The sequence below is a fragment of the Dreissena polymorpha genome, chromosome 2 (genome assembly GCF_020536995.1).
Source record: "Dreissena polymorpha isolate Duluth1 chromosome 2, UMN_Dpol_1.0, whole genome shotgun sequence".
NCBI lineage: Eukaryota > Metazoa > Mollusca > Bivalvia > Myida > Dreissenidae > Dreissena > Dreissena polymorpha.
Genome location: NC_068356.1, coordinates 142,626,436 through 142,653,438, shown reverse-complemented (window position 1 = coordinate 142,653,438; position 27,003 = coordinate 142,626,436). Strand labels below are relative to the sequence as shown.

At 37.2% G+C, this 27,003-nt stretch overlaps 3 protein-coding genes across 14 annotated transcripts in view; 2 read left to right on the top strand and 1 right to left on the bottom strand.

Moving 5' to 3' along the window:
- The window catches only part of LOC127869276 (meiosis-specific nuclear structural protein 1-like), a 31,155-nt gene extending 23,867 nt beyond the window's left edge, over nucleotides 1-7,288 (top strand). The window contains exons 6-10 of the mRNA XM_052411706.1: nucleotides 265-481; nucleotides 2,655-2,762; nucleotides 3,132-3,254; nucleotides 4,859-5,119; nucleotides 6,000-7,288. Of these exons, the coding sequence (XP_052267666.1) occupies nucleotides 265-481; nucleotides 2,655-2,762; nucleotides 3,132-3,254; nucleotides 4,859-5,119; nucleotides 6,000-6,110 (820 nt within the window). The 3' untranslated portion in view covers nucleotides 6,111-7,288. The remainder of the gene's footprint in view (nucleotides 1-264; nucleotides 482-2,654; nucleotides 2,763-3,131; nucleotides 3,255-4,858; nucleotides 5,120-5,999) is intronic.
- A 4,626-nt stretch (nucleotides 7,289-11,914) lies between these two features.
- LOC127869279 (protein NATD1-like) lies at nucleotides 11,915-22,482 on the bottom strand. Of its 3 annotated transcripts, none has more exons than XM_052411715.1 (4): nucleotides 22,352-22,482; nucleotides 14,820-15,008; nucleotides 13,994-14,118; nucleotides 11,915-13,208 (listed from the first exon to the last, which is right to left on the bottom strand). In XM_052411715.1, exons 2-4 carry the CDS (start codon nucleotides 14,983-14,985, stop codon nucleotides 13,092-13,094), a joined length of 408 nt encoding a protein of 135 aa, XP_052267675.1. In that variant the 5' UTR covers nucleotides 14,986-15,008; nucleotides 22,352-22,482; the 3' UTR covers nucleotides 11,915-13,091. The 3 variants fall into 3 exon arrangements, with proteins under 3 accessions (XP_052267675.1, XP_052267674.1, XP_052267673.1); XM_052411714.1 differs by lacking the exon at nucleotides 22,352-22,482 and adding an exon at nucleotides 18,681-18,764; XM_052411713.1 differs by lacking the exon at nucleotides 22,352-22,482 and adding an exon at nucleotides 18,687-18,759.
- A 1,363-nt stretch (nucleotides 22,483-23,845) lies between these two features.
- The window catches only part of LOC127869273 (uncharacterized), a 103,159-nt gene continuing 100,001 nt past the window's right edge, over nucleotides 23,846-27,003 (top strand). For all 10 annotated transcript variants that reach the window (XM_052411704.1, XM_052411702.1, XM_052411697.1 and 7 more), the window contains exon 1: nucleotides 23,846-24,000. In XM_052411704.1, coding sequence (XP_052267664.1) covers nucleotides 23,971-24,000 — 30 coding nt within the window. In that variant the 5' untranslated portion in view covers nucleotides 23,846-23,970. The remainder of the gene's footprint in view (nucleotides 24,001-27,003) is intronic.

Genomic DNA, 27,003 nt, shown 5'->3' with positions numbered 1-27,003 from the left:
GTCCTAGAAAAGAATAAAACCACCCTGAACTTTCAGTTTTTTTTCCATCTTTGTGAAGAGACGAAACTTTCCGCTTGTATGGTATTTTTTGTAAACAGAATGTCTCTTCTTCGCAAAAATCCAGTTTAAGCGGACTGCACGGGCTAATCTGGGATGACACTTTACGCACATGCATTAAACCCCCTTTTCACAGAGCGCGGCCCATATTGAATAAACCTTACACGAAGCCCCGTTTTCACAGAGCGTTGCTCAAATGTATTGCAGAGAGCGAGAGCTGGCCCTACAGAAACAGAAGGCGACCCAGGAGTTCATACGTGACTTCAAGGAGGCGCGGGAGCAGTGGAAGCAGCTGGAGAGGCAGAGAATGGAGGCGGAGAACGAGAGGATCAAGGAGTTCGCGGCCCTGCAGAAACTGAGAGAGGGGGAGAGGCAGGCACAGAAGAAGGCCAAAGAGGACTCAATGGCCCGCGTGCAGCAGGCGGTAGGTTAAACTGCACCTGGTGACCTGTTGGTGAAATTGTGCTTATTAGGCAGAGTTTGAATTTGTTCAAGTTATATTTAAAGGAGTTAATGCCGCTAATGCAGTGGATTGCATGTTATACTGCACCTGGTCACCATGTGTTGGTTAAGATGTGATTGTCAATGTAGGGTGTTTATTTGTCAAGGTTAAAGTTAGGAAAGCGTAAAGTTATATTGATGTTGTGTAGGTTACATTATGCTTAATATTATGTAGTTTTCATTTGTCAATGATTAAGTAATATTTATCTTGTTACAATGTTCTGCAGAGTTTTAATTTGTCAACGGTTGGGTCATATGTTTATGTAGTTTTGTTTATAAAAACATTGTCAAGTCAGAGATTTCAAAAGATTTTAAAAACCAGGAGTCAATGACCCCTGGACTGAAATTTTGAGGAGTCATATTGAAAAATGCTGGGGTCATTTTGAAGCGCGTTAATTGTGTTTTTGTCTGTATTATTCATTTTTTTAGATAAAAATATGCTCTAAGAGAAACACAATATCTTAAAAAGTTATACTGCTTTATTAGATAAAAATACCATGATACATGACACAACATATTTTAATATAATTGGCACACACAGATAAGGACAAAATATTAATAATTTGTGCGAACAATATCGACTATTAAGTTTTTCAAAAACAAAACATGTTTATTTTACAACTTTTATTATTTCTTTCACTATACTACATGTGTGTTTATTTGTAAAAACGATATATGCTCATTAAAATCTACTCCATCATAACACATTATAGTCGTTTAAGACATTTAAGTAAATTAAGATATGTACCGGTAGCACCTTTTCATCACATATTTATCCTCATTATATTATCATCATCCCTATGATAGCTTTTATACAAAATGTTTATCCAAATACTATACATGTCTGAAATATATACACTTAAGAATGCCTTACCAGTAGTAGTTTAACTTTAATAATCCAAATTTTCCTTGTTGTTATCTGGTTTAACAAACCTTATCAAATGTTTGTTAAATCCAGTTCATGCTGTCTCCATTATTGAATCAACATTTTTTTAATTAAACGTGGGTTGAATGTTCATTTACAATCGTCCGCGATTTACAATATAAGGAACGCGGGTTGAATGTTCATTTACAATACGTCCGCGATTTACAATATAAGGTCATGACGTAGCAATTAAATTCTACTCGGATAATTTATATCTTATCGAGGAAATGTGTTTTCTTCATGTTCATGTTTAGTATTATGACTTGTAAGTATAAAAAAATGAACTGAGATTCCAGTTTATATAAGATGGGTGTTACTCGTAATTATCGGTGTATTAACAAACTGACAAAACTTGCTGGACTTATTAGTTGATCTACGTAATTAATATATCAATTTTGTTTTTTCTTAAATTTTTTTTGCCGACTTTCTTTAACCGTGCCGTCTGCAAAGTCTGCAAAAAACCCTGCAATTATCGGATGGTTAATCAATCATCACGTAATCACTGCTGCTACCCAGTTAGTGCCCACGCACTATTTAGACGGTGACATGTGTATTGGAAGAGATGAGATAAGATACACAATGCCCGGGGTATTCCCTCGATTATAGACCAAGTTTTAAAAACTGAAACATTAATTTCAATTTAATAGGAGCACAGCAGGATTTATTACCATGTAACTCGAGATGTTAACTGACTGAAGCACGGGTCAATTTTTCGATGCTTCAACGGCAGAAAAAAGGGTTGCGTCAAAAACAAGTCATTTTTAATTTGCTCGTGTCAAAATGCAGGATTCTGCGTCTATTGAAATCCCTGTCAAATATTTTGATTTCTCACCAATATTTTCTTGCAGCCTACATGGAATTTTTAATTTTTACAATAATTGAATTACTGGTGAACTTTCTTCACCTGAAGTTTTCTGCTTTATTTATAATGGAATTTTTGTATAATTGAATTTTTTACTTTTCCTTTCCTTTCAATAAAAATATGTTATTTTTATGCAAAATATGAAAATTAAATCATTATTTCAATCTTTCTCTTTTGTACCAACAGTTTGCATAGTTTATATTCTACAAATATTTACTGGAAACTAACACATAAATCACTAAAATATACCGTGTTCTAAAACTAAAAAATATTTCCCTATAATAATCTCTGTATTTCTCTGATTGCCAGCTTGCAGAGGAGATATCTCGTGCGGATGAAGAGAGAGAAGAGATGGAGAGGGTCAGAATGGAGCTGCACCTGGAGGAGCAGGAGGAACGGGAGAGGCAGAAGGAGAGGGTATGTATACAGGATGGAAAAACGGGGCTTAATGCATGTGCTTTAAGTGTTGTTCCAGATTAGCCTGTGCAGTACACTTAGGCTAATCAGGGATGACACTTTTGACCCAGACTGGGGTTTTGCAGAGAAGAGACTTTGTTTATACCAAAAATACAATAAAAGTGGAAAGTGTTGTGTCCCTGATAAGCCTGTGCTAATATAATTACTACCCTAAAATTGTACCTTTGCAATTTAAATGTCCTTTAAAAATTTTACCAATTCAAAGATTATTAAACCAAATGAAGTGACAATACAGGGAATGTATATCAATAAACATGGGCACTATTACCAAAGTACCTTTAAGTGAACCCTTGACCTTCGTCTGTTCAGGACCTGATGGCTCGGCGTATCCGGCAGCGTCTGGAGCTGCAGGAGCAACACGCCCAGCAGATCCACTTCAAGCAGCTCAGGAAGGAGGCGGAGGACAAGGAGGAGGAGGCATTCAGACAACAGGTTTGGCATGGGGGTTGTTTTTTTGTGGATCCATGGATTTCCACCAATTTAATTGAGCCAGAGTTTATTTCTTCAGATGAAGTGTTAACACGTACACAAATTTGGGTGGTGGATAAGACTGATTCTGTTGAATATTTCATGAGAGGCCTTACGAATGTGACTTTGAACTCTTTTTGCTGGAAGCTATATCCACTTGCATAAGAACATTATTTATAAAATATGATGTCATTGGCTGTCGATTCCCAATAGTCCAAACAAAAAAAGCCTTTTAAAATGTTTTTGTAATTTGTTTGCTGATTATATTAGTCCTCTACCAGTTTCACCGGAGGGGACTTATGGTTTGCGCTCTGTGTGTCCGTCACACTTTTCTGGATCCTGCGAAAACTTCTAAATATTTTTTCATGAAACTTGAAACATGGATAGACGGCAATATGGACATTATGCACAACATTTAATTTTGTTCCTACGTCAAAAATTCTGGTTGCTATGGCAACAAATAGACTACAAATACTGCTGAAAATGGTGTTTGTTTCTGGATCCTGCGATTACTTTAAAAGTTCTTATTATTTTTTCATGAAACTTAAAACATTGATAGATGGCAGTATGGACATTATGTACGTCACTTCATTTTGTTCCTACATCAAAAATTATGGTTGCTATGGCAACAAATAGACTCGAAATACTGCTGAAAATGGTGTGTTATTTCTGGATCCTGCGAAAACTTTAAAAGTTCTTCATATTTTTTCATGAAACTTGAAACATGGATAGATGGCAATATGGACATAATGCATGTCATTTCATTTTCTTCCTACGTCAAAAATTCTGGTTGCTATGGCAACAAACATAAAAAAAATCAAAAAAATCTGACAATGGTGGAGCCGGTAGAGGACATATATTGCTTGGCAATAGTCTTGTTGTAAATGGCATTGTTCTCAAGTTTGTTGAAAGAACAAAGGTCTTTCACAAAGTTTTGGTGATTGACAAATATGTGAACTGGGAATGACTTCAAACAACCATGGATATAAATCAGAAAGACATTCCAGTTTTGTATGTTTAAAGCACGTTCACTGTCATGAAAAGGCTAGTTAATAAAAAAGTTAAAAAATCGTGAACTACATATTTTATTGTTGTGGTGTCAATGGATGTTCATTAAAACACACTGTTACTGTTCTGACCATATTGCAAAAGTGAAATCATTGAGCTGAATAATGAAAGATTGCCAGCAACCTTTCACTGAGATTGGGAAACAAATGAACACCATTAGTGACATCAACCCAATTAATACTGTTACTGCTATGTATCTTCATTCAACAACTTGCTATATAATAAATAAATGTCTACTTTATCCCACACTCAGCAATTTATCTTACTCATATATGTCTATATTTCTTTACTTATCCCAGTACAATTTAATAAATGTCAACTATATCCACCACTGTTGCTATGCTTTAGAGTAAATCCCAGTTTCTGACTGCGTATGTTCTTTTTTGAGCCACCTGTTTGTTGTTTTGTTGTCAATCCAATTTTCTTTTAAATGTTGATTTTTTTCATAACTGTTCCATGATTTTAGTACCATTTTGAACGCTCGATACTCTACACTCCAGATGCTGGCCAAGTTTGCGGAGGATGACAAGATAGAGCAGCTCAACGCCCAGAAGAGGCGTATGAAGCAGCTGCAGCACAAGCGCGCAGTCGAGGACCTCATTGAGGACAGGCGTGTGCAGTTCGCCGCTGACCGGGAGCGCGAGTTGGAGGGCAGACGGGAGGAAGAGAGGATGGAGGCTTTCAGGAGGAATATCATCGAGGAGGAGAGGCAGAAACTGCTGAGAGAGCACGCCATGCGTCTCCTGGGATACCTGCCCAAGGTAAGCAACTGTGTATGCAAGAGGAGTCTGTTCAGTTGTTAATTAGGATTTCAAAACAGATCATGAAGGTGAACTATCCAACTATCCAATAGTAATATGTAAAAGTGCAAAAAAGTTATTAATGTTATTAATGTTGTAGTCATTTTGCTACTTGCGCCTCAGGGATTTTTGCAAGTGGGTAAAGTGTCGTCCAAGAAGGGCCTGTGCAAACCACACAGGCTTATTAGATATGACATTTTCTGCTGTTATTAAACTTTTCTTTTAAAGGAAGTCTCTACTTAGTACAAATCCAGTCAAGACCTGTAGTGTTGTTCCTGATTAGCCTGTGGGGACTGCTCAGGCTAATCTGGGATGAGACTTAACACACAATCATTAAACCTTATATCTACAGAGTGGCGATCACTTACAATCAGAATGAACATTGCACCATTACATTACAGTGACTGTAACAGTCATGAACATTGCACCATTACATTACAGTGACTGTAACAGTCATGAACATTGCACCATTACATTACAGTGACTGTAACAGTCATGAACATTGCACCATTACATTACAGTGACTGTAACAGTCATGAACATTGCACCATTACATTACAGTGACTGTAACAGTCATGAACATTGCACCATTACATTACAGTGACTGTAACAGTCATTTCATAAATATTCTGTCTAGGCAAAAAGTTTCATCCCTAATAAGCCTATGCAGTCCCTAAAGGGACAGCACTTTCTGCCTTAAATGGATTTTTGCTTTGAAGTAACCTTTTTTAATCGAAAAATACGATTAAAGCAGAAAGCCTGGTCCCTGATTAGCCCGTGAAAACTTCACAGGCTAATCTGGGATGACACTTTACGCACATGAATTGTTTTCCCTGTACAGGGAGTTATACGTGATGAGGGTGACCTACAGAGGCTGGGCCCAGAGTTCCAGGAGGCGTATCAGCGGAGACAAATCGACCCCTTTGACGACGGGGCCTGGGAGCCACGATAGTACCTCGCCTGACTGCTGTATCAGTGGACTATATAGGGGGACTGGTTGTTATGTGACATAAATCCTATTCAGTTGTTCATATGCATATTTTAGATTAAATTATTTAATTATATATATTTTTGGGTTTGTTTAGAAAAATGCTGTTTCATCTAAAAAAATTATTGAAAGCTGTTTTTGTTTTAAACTGGGTTATATAATGAACTGGTTGTAATTTGGCATGGGTCTTAATTTGTTGTTCATATGCATATTTTGTGTATGTATTTATGTGATTAAATGATTGAATTTTATAATAAAAAATTGTTTGGGTTAGATAAAAATAAAATAAAAGAAATAAAATATTCTATCTTATAGCAAGATGTTTAGTTTGCTTTTCAAGCATGTGTCAGCCAATCTTGTTTCATTTAAAACAAATCTATTTAAAGCAGTTTTGTTATGATTGTTTAACAAAGAAAAGTGTTGATCCTAAAGTTTCAACAAAATGTACTGCACATGTGCACGTCAATTGTTATAGCATACACTTGCAGTGTTTTTCTAATTGTATAATGATTATTGATTGCACTCAATTATTGTGTTAGCTTCTAACTTCTCTTTTTGATACAAAATTGAATATTCCTCTCTCTACGAAAGAGTTAGTAAGAAGCTAACTGCATATATAGACCATGCTCTGTGAAAAGGGGGTATAACACATGTGCGCAAAGTGACGTCCCAGACATTATCGTCCGAATAATCAGGAACGACTCTTTCTTTTTTTATTAGCAAAAATATAGTTTAGGCTGAAAGTGTAGTACCTGATTATCCTGTGCGGACTGCACAGGCTTATCTGGGACGAAACTTTACACTCATGCATTAAACCCCCTTTTCACAGAGCATGGCTCATATAGATGAACAGAGTATGTTATACATTCCAAAGGGGTTTTGTATGTGCTTAATTTATTGAATATTATAAATGTTTTAAGGATTCAGTTAGAAACTCTTGTGACAGCTTATAATTTTTCTTTTAAATGAAGACTTACAATTTATAATTGTTTTAAAGACATCCCTGTAAATGAAAGATACATTGAGTGACTCTAAGTCTGCGGCGGACTGAATATCAATATAGGGTATATTGTTCTGTGATACGATATTTCATTGTGTATGTATGTGTGCATTAACTAATAAATTCTATTTGATTGTTTAAAGAGTTGCTAGGGTATTGCACCCGGATTCCTTGTATCTAAATACTGTCTCTTCTGATTGCTGTCGCTTCAGCAAAACCAGAAGACCTGATTGAAAATAAGTGCTTGCACTTTCATGGGTTATCCTTGACTGCAAGGTCAAAATTAATACTACTTCTACTACTGCTGTCTGTGTTTTATTGAGATAGGATGCACATGACTGTGTGAAGCAGTTTTGTTTGGACACTTCAAGAGACCAAAGGGTTGATAAACTCTGTGTTGTGGCTGAACTAAAATGAAAAGCCAGCTGTGAGAACAATAAGTGTAAATCCAAGAAACTTCTTTTTTGTCAGAACTGTTGCTGGATTAATCTTTTGTGATGAGAGAATAGTCATTTATGTTTGCCGACCAGTTTGTCTTAAATCATCAAGGCCAACCGGAGTACTGGTATGAGGTGTGAAATTCATTAGCAACTCTGAAACTCAATGTCAATTGCATCCTGATTTTGTATGTGCTTTTGTATCATGGTAATTTCAGAAGAAGTACCAAGATATTTTATTATTTTATATGTGAGAAGTTAATTACAGATTGGTAATGATAAATCTGGGTCTGCCCTGTGTTTTCAAAGTTCTAACAACAAAGTTAAGAAATGCGTGCATTTTTAGCACAAAACAAATCTGACATTAAAGAACATTGTGTTCCGAAAATGAAGAACATATAACCGTAATAGTAAAATTACAACTATAATATCAAATAAATATTTATTATAAAAATGATTGTTGGTGCTGAGCTGATGTACTTCTTAAAAAAAGTATATTAATTAATTGTTCTGTTTTTAGCTGGACTATTATAAATGAAATATATATAGTGGAGCTATCCTACTCCCGTCGGCGTCTGCATTAGCGTGCAAATGTTAAAGTTTTTGTACTACCCCAAATATTTTCTTTGTCCCTTGACATATTGCTTTTATTCTTTGAATACTTGTTTACCAACATGACCCCAACCTATCAACAAGAGCAGACAACTCTATCAAGCATTTTGTCATAATTATGGCCCCTTTTCCACTAATATATGCAGCAAATGTTAAAGTTTTCGTACTACCCCCATTTATTTTCATTGTCCCTTGACATATTGCTTTCATATTTTGCATACTTGTTTACCAACATCATCCCAACCTATAAACAAGAGCAGACAACTCTATCAAGCATTTTGTCATAATTATTGCCCCTTTTATACTTAGAATATGCATATTATTGATAAATCTATGTTAAAGTTTGCGTACTACCCCAAATATTTCTTATATCCTTTGACATATTGCTTTTATATTTTGCATACTTGTTTACCAACATGACCCCAACCTATTAATTAGAGCAGACCACTGTATCAAGCAGTTTTACATAATTATGGCCCCTTTTACACTTAGATAATTGTACATTTTGCTTAAATTGCCATAACTTCTTTATTTATGATCACATTTTATTATTACTTTGACAAAACAACACTTACCTGAATACCACAATGGATTCCACCCAAACAATACCCCATGCCCCTACCCAGAATCCCTTCCCCCCCCCCCCCAAAAAAAAAATAAATATTTTTTTAAACATCATCTAATAAATTACCCCACCCCACATTATACCCCCTTCTCACCCCCTACCCCCATTTTTTTTTAAAAACATCTAATAAAGGTGCACACCCCACATTATACTCCCCTCTCACCCCCCTACCCCCCCCCCCCAATTATTTTTTTCACCCCACATTATACCCCCTCTAACCCCCCCCCCCCCCCCCCCCAAAAAAAAAAAATTTCCTTTGTTATTTTTTAAAGATTGTCTAATAAATTATTGAATATGAACAGTTTCCCCATGATGGCTTACGTTATAATGTCAAGCACTCGAATAGTCGAGCGCGCTGTCCTCTGACATCTCTTGTTAGCTCACCTGAGCACAACGTGCTCAAGGTGAGGTTTTGTGAACGCCTTTTGTCCGTCGTCCATTGTGGGGCGTCAACATTTGCCTTGTTAACTCTCTAGAGGGCTCCTTTATTGTCCAATCTTCATTTGGTCAGAAGATTGGCTCAATGATATCTTGGATGAGCTCGAAAATGGTTAGTTTGCTTGAAAAATATGGCTGCCAAGGGGCGGGGCACTTTTCCTTATACAGCTATTGTAAAATCTTGTTAACACTCTAGAGGCCACATTTATTGTCTGATCTTCATGAAACTTGGTCAGAAGATTCATCCGAATAAAATTGGACGAGTTTGAATAGGATGCTGGTTGGTTGAAAAACATGGCCGCCAGGGGCGGGGCATTTTTCCTAATATGGCTATAGTAAAACCTTGTTAACACGAGGCCACATTTATCTTCTGATCTTCATGAAACTTGCTCAGAAGATTTGTCCTAATGATATCTTGGATGAGTTAAAAAATGGTAACCTTTGCTTGAAAAACATGGCTGCCAAGGGGCGGGGCATTTTTCCTTACATGGCTATAGTAAAATCTTGTTAACACTCTAGAGGCCACATTTATTGTCTGATCTTCATGAAACTTGGTCAGAAGATTCATCCCAATAATATCTTGGATGAGTTCGAAAATGATGCCGGTTGGTTGAAAAACATGGCCGCCAGGGGACGGGGCATTTTTCCTTATATGGCGATAGTAAAACTTGTAAACACTCTAGAGGCCACATTTATCTTCCGATCTTCATGAAACTTGTTCAGAAGATTTGTCCTAATGATATCTTGGATGAGTTCAAAAATGATAACCTGCGCTTGAAAAACATTGCTGCCAAGGGGCGGGGCATTTTTCCTGATATGGCTATATAAGGCTATAATAAAATCTTGTTTACACTCTATAGGCCACATTTATTGTCCAATCTTCATGAAACTTGGTCAGAAGATTCATCCCAATAATATCTTGGACGAGTTTGAAAATGATGCCGGTTGGTTGAAAAACATGGCCACCAGGGGGCGGGGCATTTTTCCTTATATGGCTATAGTAAAACCTGTTAACACTCTTGAGGCCACATTTATTGTCCAATCTTCATGAAATTTGGTCAGAAGATTTGTCTTATTGATATCTTGAATGAGTTAGAAAATGGTTACGTTTGTTTGAAAAACATGGCTGCCAAGGGGCGGGGCATTTTTCCTTATATGGCTAAAGTAAAATCTTGTTAACACTCTAGAGGCCACATTTATAGTCCGATCTTCATGAAACTCAGTCAGAAGATTCATCCCAGTAATATCTTGGAAGGGTTATAAAATGATGCTGGTTGGTTGAAAAACGTGGCCACCACGGGGCGGGCATTTTTCCTTATATGGCGATAGTAAAACCTTGTTAACACTCTAGAGGTAACTTTTATTTTCCGATCATCGTGAAACTTTGTCAGAAAATTTGTCCCAATGATATCTTGGATGAGATCGAAAATGGTTTTGGTTGCTTTAAAAACATGGCCATCAGGGGGCGGGGCATTTTTCCTTATATTGCTACATGTATATATGGCTATAGTAAAACCTTGTTAAAACTCTAGAGGCCACATTTATTGTCCAATTTTCATGAAATTTGATCAGAAGATTGGTCTCAATGATATCTTGGACGAGTTTGAAAATAATTATGTTTGCTTGAAAACATGGCTTCCAAGGGGTGGGGCATTTTTCCTTATATTTATGGTAAAATCTTGTTAACACTCTAGAGGCCACATTTACTGTCCGATGTTCATGAAACTTGGTCAAAATATTAATCCCCATAATATTTTGGACGAGTTAAAAAATGATGCCTGTTGGTTTAAAAACATGGCTGCCAGGGGGTGGGGCATTTTTCCTTATATGGCTAAAGTAAAAACTTGTTAACACTCTAGAGGCCACATTTATTTTCCGATCTTCATGAAACTTTGTCAGAAGATTTGTCCCAATAATATCTTATCTCAGGTGAGCGACTTTGGGCCTTTCAGGCCCTCTTGTTTAAAAGATCAGTCTCATAATTGCAAGTTCAGCATTATTTGTTTTTTCTGATCAGTAGCCATAGTATCCAAAAAATCATAGTGTACAAAAGGTATGCTCAATTTCTTAGCAATGGTTTGCCTGTCATAGTATTTTAGTATGGGCTTTGTCTTTAAAAATTTGTATTGACTTGATTACTTCATATTTTCTTTTGTATTAACTTAAATTGATGCTCTACGTGAAGTTATCTTTACATTTGATTTCTGTTTTGTGAGGATAAAAAAACATTCATTTTGTAACTGGATTTAATTTGTTACTACATAATGCGATTGCATTTCTGTAACACTTGTTGAATGCTGTTTTGTGTTTTATAATAGATTACTTTGTCATGAACTTCGGAATGTTCAGATATAAAATAAAATAATTGTCCATATTTTGGACTTATATTTAATTACTCTGTTAGTTGTTTATTCTTAAATTTATTTTGAAACTTCATGCTTAGATAACAATATAAGTGGATTTTTCTTAGTAAACACATGTTAGTAAAGAATTGTGGGTTGTTAAAATTTTCCAAAAACTGATATTCAGTTTTACAAAGACTGAATTATTCTATCATGTGATGCATGATTTTGCAAACTTGTAATCAAGTCCCTTTAAGTGTTCACAATTCTGCAAATCTTGTTGTCAGGTAGACAAAGTTTAACAGACACAAAAATCAACCAACTGAAAAGTGGTTTTGTAGTTGTTAAATATGAATATATAACAAATAACAAGACAATTTAATGCTACAATAAACAATTTTATCAATAAAAAAAGAAGTTATACATTAAAGGAATTACAAGAGCACCCCATAACGGGTGCCACGCTTGGCTGCGAAAGCTTGTCAGATTTTTTTTTTTAGAGGTCACAGAGACCTTGACCTTTGACCTAGTGACCCAAAAATGGGTGCGGCGTGTAGAACTCATCAAGGTGCATGTACATATGAAGTTTCAAAGTTGTAGGTGTAAGCACTTTGACTTTAGAGCCTATGTTAAAGTTTTATATTAGAGGTCACAGTGACCTTTGACCTAGTGACCCAAAAATGGGTGTGGCGTGTAAAACTCATCAAGGTGCATCTACATATGAAGTTTCAAAGTTGTAGGTGGAAGCACTCTGATTTTAGAGCCAATGTTAAGGTTTTAGCACGACGCCTACGGCTGACGGCGAACTGGCTATGACAATACCTAGGGTTTTCTCCGAAAACAGCCGAGCTAAAAATGAAGAAATAAATTTAAGTATAACTGAATTTTGCCATATGTGCCCCGCCTAGCTCCAGACCAGCCTGCGCAGTCTGATCAGGACCTACCCTGTCCCCTAATGAGACCATGTAACTATGTGTGACTTAATAACTTACAGGTTAGCCCCTGACTATAATGTGCAATGGCCGAGTCTGTTCTAGAACTACTCTGGACACACATGGCATAAGACACAATTTCATCATACTGGCAAGTCCAATACAGTCTACACCAGCTAAAGCTTGAATTATCAACCCGATACTCATGATCTATGATAGCATACATAAAGTGCTTAGGGTTTTCGAATATTTTTTCAACCAAGTCCTAAAAATTGTGTATTAAAATTATTTCTAAGGCAATTTTCCCTCTGTGATTAGCACAGCAGTTGTCAGTTACTGACAAAATTATGAGCACTTTATATTGTATTCAAATACATCCACATGATCGTAGTGTAATTCTGCTACATATATCAAGAGGAATATACAGGTGGTGTCATGTCAAGTTTATATTGCCTGCAGTGCGAGGATATCAATTTTCAATACAATTAATCCTCATAAGCAAAATCCTTTCATGTTGGTACGATAGTCGTTATTTGATAAATGTAAACCACTCGGCCAATCATAGTCTCACTTTGGCCTGATACTCGGGTAGTGGATTATCGTTGTAAAACTTCTGAAGGTAACTGCAGGTAGGTCTTATGGACATGCCCTTGGATACAAAATGGTCAAACACCGTCTGAAATATGCAGTCAAATAATACCACAATAAAAAATATCAACAGTAATGTTTTGATACAATGTTTTTCTAGGCCATCAATTACAATACTTCATTTAATTGACAAATATTTTGTTATGATAGTACGTAGCCAAATGATAGTACGTGGCCCAATGATAGTACGTGGCCCAATGATAGTACGTTGCCCAATGATAGTACGTGGCCCAATGATAGTACGTGGCCCAATGATTGTACGTGGCCCAATTATAGTACGTGGACCAATGATAGTTCGTGGCCCAATGATAGTACGGGGCCCAATGATAGTACGTGGCCCAATGATAGTACGTGGCCCAATGATAGTATGTGGCCCAATGAAAGTAAGCCTTGCTCTGCACAATTTAGGATTAATGCATGTGCATAAAGATTTGTCCCAGATTAGCCTGTGCTGAAAGCACACTTTAATCTGGGACATCACTTTATGCACATGCATATATATGCTGTTCCCAAAACGAGGCCCATATTCCATGTCTAGTGGGAAGTCTTGATGGTCATGGAGGCGTAGTGGATTTTGTTCTCACCTAATGAACAGAAAGTCGGTTTTTATCTCCACTCTTGGATTGTTCTCAAGAAATTACCCAAAGTATTGGTTCTGCCCAGGAAACATACACAAAAAGCATCTCAATAAGCATTGAGCTTTTGATGCAAGCAAGATTAAATATAAAATGTATGCAAAACTTTCCAAACATTTAACATCACTTGCTAAAACTTACACTACAAAACCAACATGTCCAAAGACTGAATATTTACCTGAGCTAGAACCTTAGCAATTCCCCTGTTTTGGAACTCTGCTGGGACCACTGTGTGTTGCAGATCTACATAATCAGGCTTGATGAAACTGTACTGCAGATATGCCTTTCCTTCTATGCCCCCTTCTGAAAGAGATAAATGATCTCAACCATGTCAACTCATTAAAAAAATTATGTGCTACATATGTAATAAGTACGTTTTTATACATGTAATCTGTGATAAAGGGCTAGATAGCTTTGAATCCTCAGGCATTTGCCAGGCCCCTGGCAAGATAGCCGTTGCTGTTGAGGTAACAAAGCTTTGTTCTCAGAAATTTTGGCTTAATGAATGCGTATGAAGTGTTGTCCCAGATTAGCCTGTGCAGTGTGCACAGGCTAAGCAGGGACAACGCTTTCCACCTTAACGGGATTTTTGCTAAGAAATACTTCTTTTAAACAAAGAATACTATTAAAGCAGAAATTAACGTCCCTGTGTGGACTGCCCAGGCTAATCTTTACGCATGACAGTACTTCTCTCATGAGGATTTATAAGATAGCAAACCATTTGAACCTTGTTCTAGGAAATCTGGGCTTAATGCCTGTGCGTTTAGTGTCCGCCCAGATAAGCCTGTGCAGTCTAATCAGGACGACACTTTCCGCCTTAAATCGATTTTTGCTTAAAAGCAAAAAATACCACAAAAGCAGAAAGTGTGCAGACTTTTGAAGACTATTTCATTAAAAAGCCCATACTGCTAATGTAAAAACACTGGAATTATAAAAAAAATCTATTAAAAATAACTCAATGTTAAGTTAATGATGGCTTATTGTGAATTCCATTTAGTATTTACCATTAAGCTGAATATAAAACTCGTTGTTTTCTGAATCATGTACAACATCTTTTGCACTGACGCCAGGTTTTTTTGACATGGTAGAACAAAGGCAGGTCTCAGTTTGCAGTAATCCTGATCTAGGTACAACAGACTGGGCAACCCGAATAAAACGCCTCAAAATCATAGGCAGATGGAAGCTGACAAGTTCTGAAAAAACAAAACAACTACAGCTATTCAGATTGTCACAATCATTTGAATCAAGCCATGAGCATAAAAAACGTAGCTATTTGGCAAAGGTTCTAACTTCTAACAGGTTCCTCTGTGACCAATCCCGGTTCATGAAATAAATTAATTTAATTTTCAAAACGATTGAGCCTCTGGAATGGCTGGATTTATTGCATGTCTGTTAAATGTTGTCCCATATAGCCTATGCACTCTGCATGTCTGTTAAGTGTTGTCCCATATAGCCTATGCACTCTGCATGTCTGTTAAGTGTTGTCCCATATGGCCTATGCACTCTGCATGTCTGTTAAGTGTTGTCCCAAATAGCCTATGCACTCTGCATGTCTGTAAAGTGTTGTCCCATATAGCCTATGCACTCTGCATGTCTGTTAAGTGTTGTCCCATATAGCCTATGCACTCTGCATGTCTGTTAAGTGTTGTCCCAAATAGCCTATGCACTCTGCATGTCTGTTAAGTGTTGTCCCACATAGCCTATGCACTCTGCATGTCTGTTAAGTGTTGTCCCATATAGCCTATGCACTCTGCATGTCTGTTAAGTGTTGTCCCATATAGCCTATGCACTCTGCATGTCTGTAAAGTGTTGTCCCACATAGCCTATGCACTCTGCATGTCTGTAAAGTGTTGCCCCACATAGCCTATGCACTCTGCATGTCTGTAAAGTGTTGTCACATATAGCCTATGCACTCTGCATGTCTGTTAAGTGTTGTCCCATATAGCCTATGCACTCTGCATGTCTGTTAAGGGTTGTCCCATATAGCCTATGCACTCTGCATGTCTGTTAAGGGTTGTCCCACATAGCCTATGCACTCTGCATGTCTGTAAAGTGTTGTCCCATATAGCCTATGCACTCTGCATGTCTGTTTAGTGTTGTCCCATATAGCCTATGCACTCTGCATGTCTGTTTAGTGTTGTCCCATATAGCCTATGCACTCTGCATGTCTGTAAAGTGTTGTCCCATATAGCCTATGCACTCTGCATGTCTGTTTAGTGTTGTCCCACATAGCCTATGCACTCTGCATGTCTGTTTAGTGTTGTCCCACATAGCCTATGCACTCTGCATGTCTGTTTAGTGTTGTCCCACATAGCCTATGCAGTCTGCATGTCTGTTAAGTGTTGTCCCATATAGCCTATGCACTCTGCATGTCTGTTAAGGGTTGTCCCATATAGCCTATGCACTCTGCATGTCTGTTAAGTGTTGTCCCACATAGCCTATGCACTCTGCATGTCTGTTAAGTGTTGTCCCATATAGCCTATGCACTCTGCATGTCTGTAAAGTGTTGTCCCATATAGCCTATGCACTCTGCATGTCTGTTAAGTGTTGTCCCATATAGCCTTTGCACTCTGTATGTCTGTTAAGTGTTGTCCCATATAGCCTATGCACTCTGCATGTCTGTTAAGTGTTGTCCCATATAGCCTTTCCACTCTGTATGTCTGTTAAGTGTTGTCCCATATAGCCTATGCACTCTGCATGTCTGTAAAGTGTTGTCCCATATAGCCTATGCACTCTGCATGTCTGTAGTGTTGTCCCATATAGCCTATGCACTCTGCATGTCTGTAAAGTGTTGTCCCACATAGCCTATGCACTCTGCATGTCTGTAAAGTGTTGTCCCATATAGCCTATGCACTCTGCATGTCTGTTTAGTGTTGTCCCATATAGCCTATGCACTCTGCATGTCTGTTTAGTGTTGTCCCATATAGCCTATGCACTCTGCATGTCTGTAAAGTGTTGTCCCATATAGCCTATGCACTCTGCATGTCTGTTTAGTGTTGTCCCACATAGCCTATGCACTCTGCATGTCTGTTTAGTGTTGTCCCACATAGCCTATGCACTCTGCATGTCTGTTTAGTGTTGTCCCACATAGCCTATGCACTCTGCATGTCTGTTAAGTGTTGTCCCATATAGCCTATGCACTCTGCATGTCTGTTAAGTGTTGTCCCATATAGCCTATGCACTCTGCATGTCTGTTAAATGTTGTCCCATATAGCCTATGCACTCTGCATGTCTGTTAAGTGTTGTCCCATATAGCCTATGCACTCTGCATGTCTGTTAAGTGTTGTCCCATATAGCCTATGCACTCTGCATGTCTGTTAAATGTTGTCCCATATAGCCTATGCACTCTGCATGTCTGTTAAGTGTTGTCCCATATAGCCTATGCACTCTGCATGTCTGTTAAGTGTTGTCCCATATAGCCTATGCACTCTGCATGTCTGTTAAATGTTGTCCCATATAGCCTATGCACTCTGCATGTCTGTTAAATGTTGTCCCATATAGCCTATGCACTCTGCATGTCTGTAAAGTGTTGTCCCATATAGCCTATGCACTCTGCATGTCTGTTAAGTGTTGTCCCATATAGCCTATGCACTCTGCATGTCTGTTAAATGTTGTCCCATATAGCCTATGCACTCTGCATGTCTGTTAAGTGTTGTCCCATATAGCCTATGCACTCTGCATGTCTGTTAAGTGTTGTCCCATATAGCCTATGCACTCTGCATGTCTGTTAAGTGTTGTCCCACATAGCCTATGCACTCTGCATGTCTGTTAAGTGTTGTCCCACATAGCCTATGCACTCTGCATGTCTGTTTAGTGTTGTCCCACATAGCCTATGCACTCTGCATGTCTGTTAAGTGTTGTCCCATATAGCCTATGCACTATGCATGTCTGTTAAATGTTGTCCCACATAGCCTATGCACTCTGCATGTCTGTTAAATGTTGTCCCATATAGCCTATGCACTCTGCATGTCTGTTAAATGTTGTCCCTTATAGCCTATGCACTCTGCATGTCTGTTAAATGTTGTCCCATATAGCCTATGCACTCTGCATGTCTGTTAAGTGTTGTCCCATATAGCCTATGCACTCTGCACAGGCTCATCCAGGGCGACACTTTCCGCTATGATGGAATTTTGAGTTTAAAGGAAGTCTCTTCTTGGCGAAGATCCACTTCACGCAAATTGTCGTCCTTGATTAGCCTAAGCAGACAGCAAGGCGGAAATTGTAGTCCCTTATTAGCTTTTGCAAGTTTCAAGGCTTCATTTACTTTATTGGCAATTGCTACTTATGACTACCCTGCTTTTGTTGTGTCTGGAACCAACAAACTGGTTTGCTCATATAATAAAATTAATGTTGTGCTGATGTTCAGGCAGTTGTGGTAATGAGCCTCTAGAGTCAAATAAGTTTATTTCATAAATAAATCATACTAAACATAGTTAGTACTCCGCTATTAATTATTTTACGTTTTTCTTCAAGGCTTTGAGCTTTTATGTGTATCCAGCGGGTCAAAAGCTGAGAGTTGGAGTTTTGCAATTTGTACTGTTACAGTTGAAGTTGAAGTTTGTGTTTTTTTAAGTTTCGAGTTAAATTTCTTTAAACATGTATGTTCTCCTTCTAGGTGTCCCTAATAAAATGTGAAATCCCTAGGCTAAACTTATTTGTCCTGAAACTGAAATGTTTGTGACATATTTTTCCTTGGCCTTGCATTTGCAATTCTACATTTTGCTGGCGTGTTTACGTTAAAAGGTCAAAAGCAATCTTTTTTTAAATCACTCTCTTAAATTTAAGCTTGAATTCATCTGCCTTAATATTAATTAAAATTGTAAATAAAACAATGATGAATCTGAAAAAAATCCTGATGAATGTACCATAACTTTTCCAGTTACATTTGAGGTCAAAATCTAGAACGCGGTAAATAATATTTTAGTTATAATTTTGGCAAAAAAAAATAATCACACACTTGCGTTAATTGGGTCATTGTCGACATGAAATGGCCCACAAGTCACCCGGGGTGACTAGAAGCTGATTTATGTCACCCTTGGTGACTTCAAGCCGATTCTAGTCACCCCGGGTAACTAGAATCTGGCTTCATGGCTTCACCCCAGGGTGACACGAATCGGCTTCTAGTCACCCCAGGTGACAAGAATCGGCTTCTTGTCACCCGTGTATTTTTTTAAAACGGCTACTGTACGCATCCAGGTATCTAATAGAATTTAGTTTTTTTAGACATTTAGCTCTAGTTTAGTTTTTATAGTATTTTTACACAAATTCCCTCGCAATTGAACGACCAAATAATTTCCGGTATTTTTTGTTAAAAAAGTAAAATTGTTGCCGAATGTGACTTTATGTTGATTTCGAGGGTGACTAGAATCGGCTTGAAGTCACCCTCGGGTGACAAGAATCGTTTTCATGTCACCCCGGGTGACTACAATCGGCTTCATGTCAACCTGGGGTGACAAGCGTCGGCTTGAAGTCACCCTAGGGTGACAAGAATTGGCTTCTAGTCACCGGCCCCAGGTGACTTGTAGGCCATTTCAGGTCGGCAATGACCCATTGAGCCACACTTGCACGTGGTCGATTGCTCAACGATTTGGGCTTTCAAATCGCCATCTCTTTGAGTAACGCACACATGCGGCACATAGGTTGCGCTTTTGAGCGCGTGTATTGGTTTAGAGCATTCCTTGTGCTACACAAATTACACGGTATGCCATGATGCACTGATAACCCATGATCCAGTACACCGTTCATAATCGATTTCACCCCTGGTACCACTAGTCTACGTGAATTAAGTGTTTCTTTTTATTTGACAAAAAAATTTGACCAAAAAGTGTCATAGTACGTTCTTGAAACACAGGACTTACATGCATGTTCGTAAAGTGTCGTCCCAGATTAGACTGCACAGTCTTCACAGGCTCATCAGAGACGACATTTTCCGCGTTTATGGTAATTTTCAATTAACGAAATACTCTTCTAGCTTAGGGACAATCCAGGGAAGTTTCGTTCCTGATTAGCCTTAGTGTTACGGTAATCTGTCTAATTAACGCTCAATTGGTGATTGTCGGTTCAGGTACCACTTAAAAGTTCCCCGGGGACTCTAAAGTATACTTCAAAAGTACTCCGAAGTATGGCAATCGCCTTTAAGCGTATGTTCCGTACCCGAGGTTAATTTTCGTATACCGGTACCCGGGGTTCTTTTAAGTGGTACCTGCTCAAATGATGACCATTGGGGCTTAATTAACACCGCCGTGCCATACGCATCCAAAGAATCCCCGTTTGAAGTGCACCAAATCTCAGAGGACCGAGTTACGGTAGTTGAAGGGTTTGTCCATGGAGTTATATGGTGTACGAACTGGTCCAAAACTATTCTAAACTGTCCGGGACAGTTTAGAAACCGCCCGGGACGGTTTGTAAACTGTCCCGGACAGTATTGGGATTGGGAATTAACATGGTTAAATGTTCACGGACATGTGTATGAGTTTAAAGTATTTTAACTTGCTCACTGCTATAACAGCGATATTGGGAATAATCTTAAATGAGTTAAAGAAAAACAACAACATCACGTTCGCCAAGATTCAAGCAAATGTCCATTAACCCATTTATGCCTAGCGTCTACAAAAAGCCTTAGCAAACAGCGTAGACCAGATAAGACGCCGCATGATGCGGAGTCTCATCAGGGTCTGCGCTGTTTGCTTAAAGGAATTTCTGTAAGAAATATTCTAAATATGGAAATAAATATACTTGACATCCCTAATTTTGGAAATAAATTGATCCAATTAAGAAGGATGGGAGAGTCCACTAGGCATAACTGGGTTAAAAACAATGCTTTAAACATGATACCACTCCATCACGCAGACTTGATATGTTTTGTCAACGTTTTATCTTGTATGCTAATATATGTGATGTTCGTATTTTCCAAGTCTACGGTTTGATTATCGATATATAAAGGAGACACAGCACATTGAAATATAAACACAAACGGATAGTTTTCATATAGTTAGGATTAATTATACGTGCATTAATAATATAAAATTGATATCGATACAGTATATAGTTTGGATTAATTATACGTGCATTATACTCAGAAATATAAAATTGATATCGCTAAAGACCAATATTCAAATACCATTTTAATAATAAATAAGCAAATATATCACATTCAACTAATAATCTACAAGACAATACGAACAACAACAACAAGCAATTCAATATTATTGCCATCGGACAAACAAGAAATTCAATAACACACACAGGAGAGATAACCCTACGTTGTTCTGCATATTCAACAGTCGTATCCCTTGGTAAAAAAACTTCAAATCTCGCAAAAACTGTCTTTCCCACATTGAGTTGCAAAGGTTTATTAGCCGACGGAGCATATGGCTTTTTTAACTGACGCGCACACTGCGGAATGAACATATATTGCTTTGCCCAATGTTTTTATAACAGTTTAAGGTCATGATCGACGGGAACACGTGAATGCAATTCACAGAATGGTTGACAGCGCCAAAGACCTATAGATAACATCTGTTATCTATAGGTGTTTGACAGCGCATTAGTGTCACTACTCACGAGTCCCGTCACGCGTATTGACTTATGACTCTTCTTTTCTAATGAATCTCTCTTTTTTTTCTTTACGCTGGCCGATTTGCAGGACCTCAATCGGTATTTTTCGATTGAACAATTTACACAATTGGCAACCGGACATGTAAGAACGACCCCCGGACTCACACCTACATCCTCCGGCACCCGCTCTGCACGAAATGGACGTCAATGACTGGGAGTGGTCACAATGGCGATTCCTATAATTTGGTACACGCGCAATGTTTTATTACAAAACGTCGAGAACAACTTAATTAAAATAAAAGTACTGCATAAATTAAAAGGACAACATCAGACAAGCAGTAAATAAATAATTACCGGTAGTTCTCGCGTCTTACAAATGAATTGGTGACATCATATCATATCACTGCATCATGTAAACAATACTCAAATGAAATGTTACATATGTTGTGATTTTTTTTCTATAAAAAATCCAATGTTGGTTGCGAAGTGCATTGGAACTTTTACATTTGGTATTTCTGTATAATTTATAAACCACGCGCTTACTAATACCGTGATGTGTGTTACGTTTGGTTTTGTTGACGCACACATTTTCAATATCGATTCAGGCATAATAAAATAACTTAAAATAACTTAAATTAACAAGATGCTAATAAGCTCTTGATTTTTATCATAATTTCCCAATCAGTTAGGTTGATTCTGTTAAAAATCCATAACAAATAAAGTCCGTTTGGTAATCGTTCACGTTTGCGTTGTTGTAGTAATTTGTAAGTAATACGTACCAGATCAAACACATATCGATCATCATGCATATCGATATGGTCTGGGTATGCTCAGATCCCATAAGATCAATTAAAAATAACATCAAGTGTTTCAGTTTAACGATAGATATATTGCACTTGCTATCCAAACGCAAAAACTAACGTTAAAATGTGCATATTGATTAAAGCGTATAAATAACTAAATAAGGCATTCAACTTGCTTTTAAGATTTTTTTTACTCCAGAAGAACAGCGATACAAGCCGCTTTGTAGTGATTCGATCCAAAATAAAATTCTTCAAACAGCCTTATCGAAAAACTAATTGCTTCAAGTTTGCATTTTTCATACTGACGTTATGAAGATCGCGCACTGATTAAAGCTGTGACGATTGTACTGAAACTTACGAAATACTGTGCATTAACGGGCGAAGCTAAATTATTATCGGTATTTTGAAGAAAGTCAAACAATATTTTGTTTATGAACTGTCTACACGTCGGACTGTATTATTTTTGCACTTAAATACAAGTCAATCCATTCTTTGGTATTTCATCGCTTACAGTATTTCTTTGGTAAATACTCCCCACTTAAGTTTTGGCAAACTCCAAGATATCAAAGAAGCAAACTCCAAGATATCAAAGAAGCAAACTTCCAGATATCAAAGTAGCACATTTCAAGATATCAAAGTAGCAAACTCCAAGATAACAAAGTAGCAAACTTCAATTAAGATATCAAAGAAGCAAACTTCAAAATATCAAAGTAGAAAACTTCAAGATATCAAAATAGCAAACTCCAAGATAACAAAGTAGCAAACTTTAAGATATCAAAGTAGCAAACAAGATATTAACATTTACAACTCGTGGACACACCAAACACTCCTTTTAAATCTGGTTGTTTTTTGGATGTAACGGTTATGCATTTTTAGGGAATTGTAGACCGTACAAAATATAACTTGTGCGAATTCCTCTTATGTCCGGATTCATTGTAGCTGATAACTTTGGAAACAGAAATGTGTTTTGAAAATCTTTTTTTAAATACAAATGTTAACAACTGCAACGCAGTTATATTTGTAAAGTTTTTGTTGAAGGTACATTTACAGCATAATTAAGGCCTAACACTCATCCCTTTTGATACGTGTTAATTATAGCTAATAGTTTTCTGATTAAGTTGTCAGCGGCATCTACAAAGTAGCGCTCGATTGATCAATGTCGGTCCGGATGCTCTTAAATATACTCCAAATTAATGTACCCCAGGCACGGAAAACTATATCCTACCGCAACCCAAATTCGACGACACCTAAATTCGACGATGTTCTATTTTAATTAATTAAATGGATGATTATTGTCTTGGAATCATTACAAAGTTATACAGCCGAGTTTAAAATTATTATTTTGTGCTTTTAAACATTTCATTATTTCTTTCATTATTTGCTAAATGTTGCTTCATGTAACCGTTACATCGTCGAATTTGGGTCACACTGGGATACTTAAACGTTTACGGTACTCGGCAAATATTAGAATGTATCCGAGTTTTACAACCGCACAAAAATCAGATGTCGTAAAACGCGCTACCGAATACGAACTAAATTCTCTTTGAGCAAAACCTGACTGCGATGTACGATGTAGGCCTACTGTAGCTACGCCACTGGGATACTTATACACACACCACAGTAAACATGTTTTGGTTGTAGCATAGCGCAAATACACGTGGTGTATGTCGACCAATCACCGATGAGTGACGTAAATTAACTCCTCCTATTCCTGTAATGGCTGTCTAAGCGTAAAAATGGTGAACTATTGGATATTTATAATGTTTTCGTTGTTAATTTCAAATTATAGGAACAGATGACGACGAAATTTCCATCTTCGTCGCAGGTTCGGTATATTTTCTGCTCTCAGTGCTATCAATTGCAGTGTAAATGTGTATCCATTACGCGAATTTGTTAACTTGAATGTGGTCACGTTAAAAGTTGATGTTGATTTTGATTCTACGTAAGATTGTTGATATGTGAATTCGCGAGATAACAGTTCTAAATGTTGATCCGTGCACGATGCTTTCATTGACGTAACTTGTCACGTCGATTCACTTTGAAGTTGGTTGCATGTTCGATACCTGCTTCAAAACAGAATGCTGAGTACTGATCTGCTGATTGACAGTTGCGTCACTAAATACTTTGCCCTGGATTATGGCTAGATCTAGTTCCTGGATTATGTATTCTTAGAATTAAATGCACACTACTGCTTAATTGACTCATATAAATTGAATTGATAAATACTGTTTACAGACATTGCTATACACTATTTAGTGCACTGATTTATTTTCTACATTACAGTGTTTACTGACAGGTTTGTGAGTATTTCCTGAAAAAATCATTTATGTCAGGATGGTTATATTCATGTTTGAATCCAACAGCAACATTTGGCTGTACGGTTATCTCAGTGGTTGGTTGAAAGCGCCTCTTACAGTTGACCTGGGTTCAAGACCCATTCCCAGAAGCATGTGCGTTTGTTTGGTGGTAACCATATTGGACTGGTGAGGTTTTTACGGAGTATTCTGGCTTTCACCCACACGGAACAAGACCACAACAAAATACAAAATCAGTGTCTACGAGAAATAGCTGGAAATTGCAGCTATAATCCAAAATTGTTCCCAACTTTTATTTGTCTTGTAAATTAATTATGTAGAAGTGTTGGGGCATACTTTGGTTCTATACATAAACCAGGGCAGAGGATCACATGACTTTGTGAGGTTCATCATATTCTTGGCCAAAAGTTAGATAGTTACAGCATTCAAGTACACAGTTATGTATATATCGTTTTCTCAACCTGTCGAAATTTTTGCACCAATTCGTTCAGAGATATTGAAGGATTCATTCTTAAATCTTAAGTTGGGCACAAACTTCAAGCAAACTGTCTTTTATGCACACAAGATTTTTGCAACTGCATGTATTTTAATAACTGAATATTTGCAAATTGAAGTTCTTACCGTTGTGTTAACATTTTGTCCAGCCCATGTGTAAACCCTTGTGAACCCTATTGATCCTGCAACATGATAATGCAGCCTTATGTGCAGAAGGACCTTATAAATATCCCTATACACAAACGTCAACAGGGAAACTTTACATTAGACTATTAAGCATCCTGGGTTCTTTGCCTGTTTTTTCGAATGTAAACTAATCAAATATTATGTCTGCCAAGCTCAACATTTGAAGCCCAAATTGAGATTTTGTTGCGCATTGACACTAAATTTTATTTCTGCATACAAAAGTCACATAATATGTAAACTTATCATAATAAAAAATATTTTGTTTACAAACAAGTTAAAGCCCTTTTTGACGACCAATAAAACTGGCTAAATAATGCAATCATTTATTTCAATAAAATAACACAATTTGAAAAAAAGATTAAGAAATACTTGACCTGGTATAATAAAAAATTAATAACCTGTCATTGCCAAACCCTGTAGGGTCGTGATAGCCGCTGGCCTTGGTAACTATGTGACCTCACAAGATTCATTAAGTTGACAGTACATTGAAACATTTAAATATTGCCATGTATATGATTTGGTTATTATAATTAGCAATATTAAAAATAACAGATGTAACAGTAGTAACATGTTGTGAAAGATATTAACATAGTAAGTTACTGTTGCAACTGTTTGTTGGTGATCTTCATACTTTTGAAAAAAAACTTGAGCATTTTTGTTGATTGTGCAAATAAAATTATTTGATCATATGTTGATCCTTTTGGCTGTGAAGATAGGCAGCATTTCCATTAATTGAATTGTTCTTGGTACTGAAGTAGTTTAGAAAAAGAGAGTATTCAAAAGGCATCTCTATTACCAGTGACTTAACACTTTTTTTTTATTATTTAAATTAATTGCACAGAAAACTGTTTTTTAACTAAAAACATTGCTTCCAGTGTTAAAATAGTTTCATTTTTATCAAGTAAACACGATACGTATCTTGTCTTATCAGTTTGAACGCACACGTCGCCCTGATTTATTATTGAAGAACTGGTCACATTCTGCCATGTTTGGTTTGTACAGTGTATTATTTTTTAGGACAATTTTAATCTGAAATACAGGGTGCACTGGTAATTGAGGCAGGCAGGAGAAGTTTAGAACTTATTAACTGGTACTCTGAAGTTGCAGTTACCTGGAAACTTTCGGTTACAATGTACTAAAAGATTTCCTTAACAAATTCAATGTAAAACCAAGAACTTCGACGAAAAATAAAGTCAAACTTTTGCGCGTAGACACCCTCATAACCATACCTTGTCTTAAAGAGCATTCCAAGTCGAATTGATTTAAACAATACAAAAATATAGGTCATGTGATATTTAAGAAAGAACTTGACGCGAATCAGCGATCACTGTTTTAAGGCCATCTTTTTACCGGCTTATCTCCAGTTGATGATGGTTTCCCGCCATCTGTCAAAATCTCATGTAGTCTCCAACCTAAAAGCAAAACACTGAATTTGTAGTATACAACAATGTTTTCCCTACCACATGCACACAGAAATATTCAAAAATAATGTCCTGGCAAGTGCCCATACAGAGAAATTTGTCTTCACATTCCATTTTTTAGAGGGTATAATCTAGAATTTACTATCTATGGGTCCCTGAACTCGCAGATTTTAGACCAATGAGTCCCAGGCCAAAATTAATGAGTCCACCTTGAAAAAGAATGGGTCCCAAATTTTGCAAGATACCAAGTAGTGAAGAAAATATGTCTAAATCACACTAGCTCAATAACTATACTTGCATTAAACTTTTAATTATCTCAAAAACTTGTTGAAACCCAAAAAACAAATTCAGAGTTATCACTATCTTGTTTGCCTTCACATAGGCTTTAACATTATCTGTTACATGAATGTA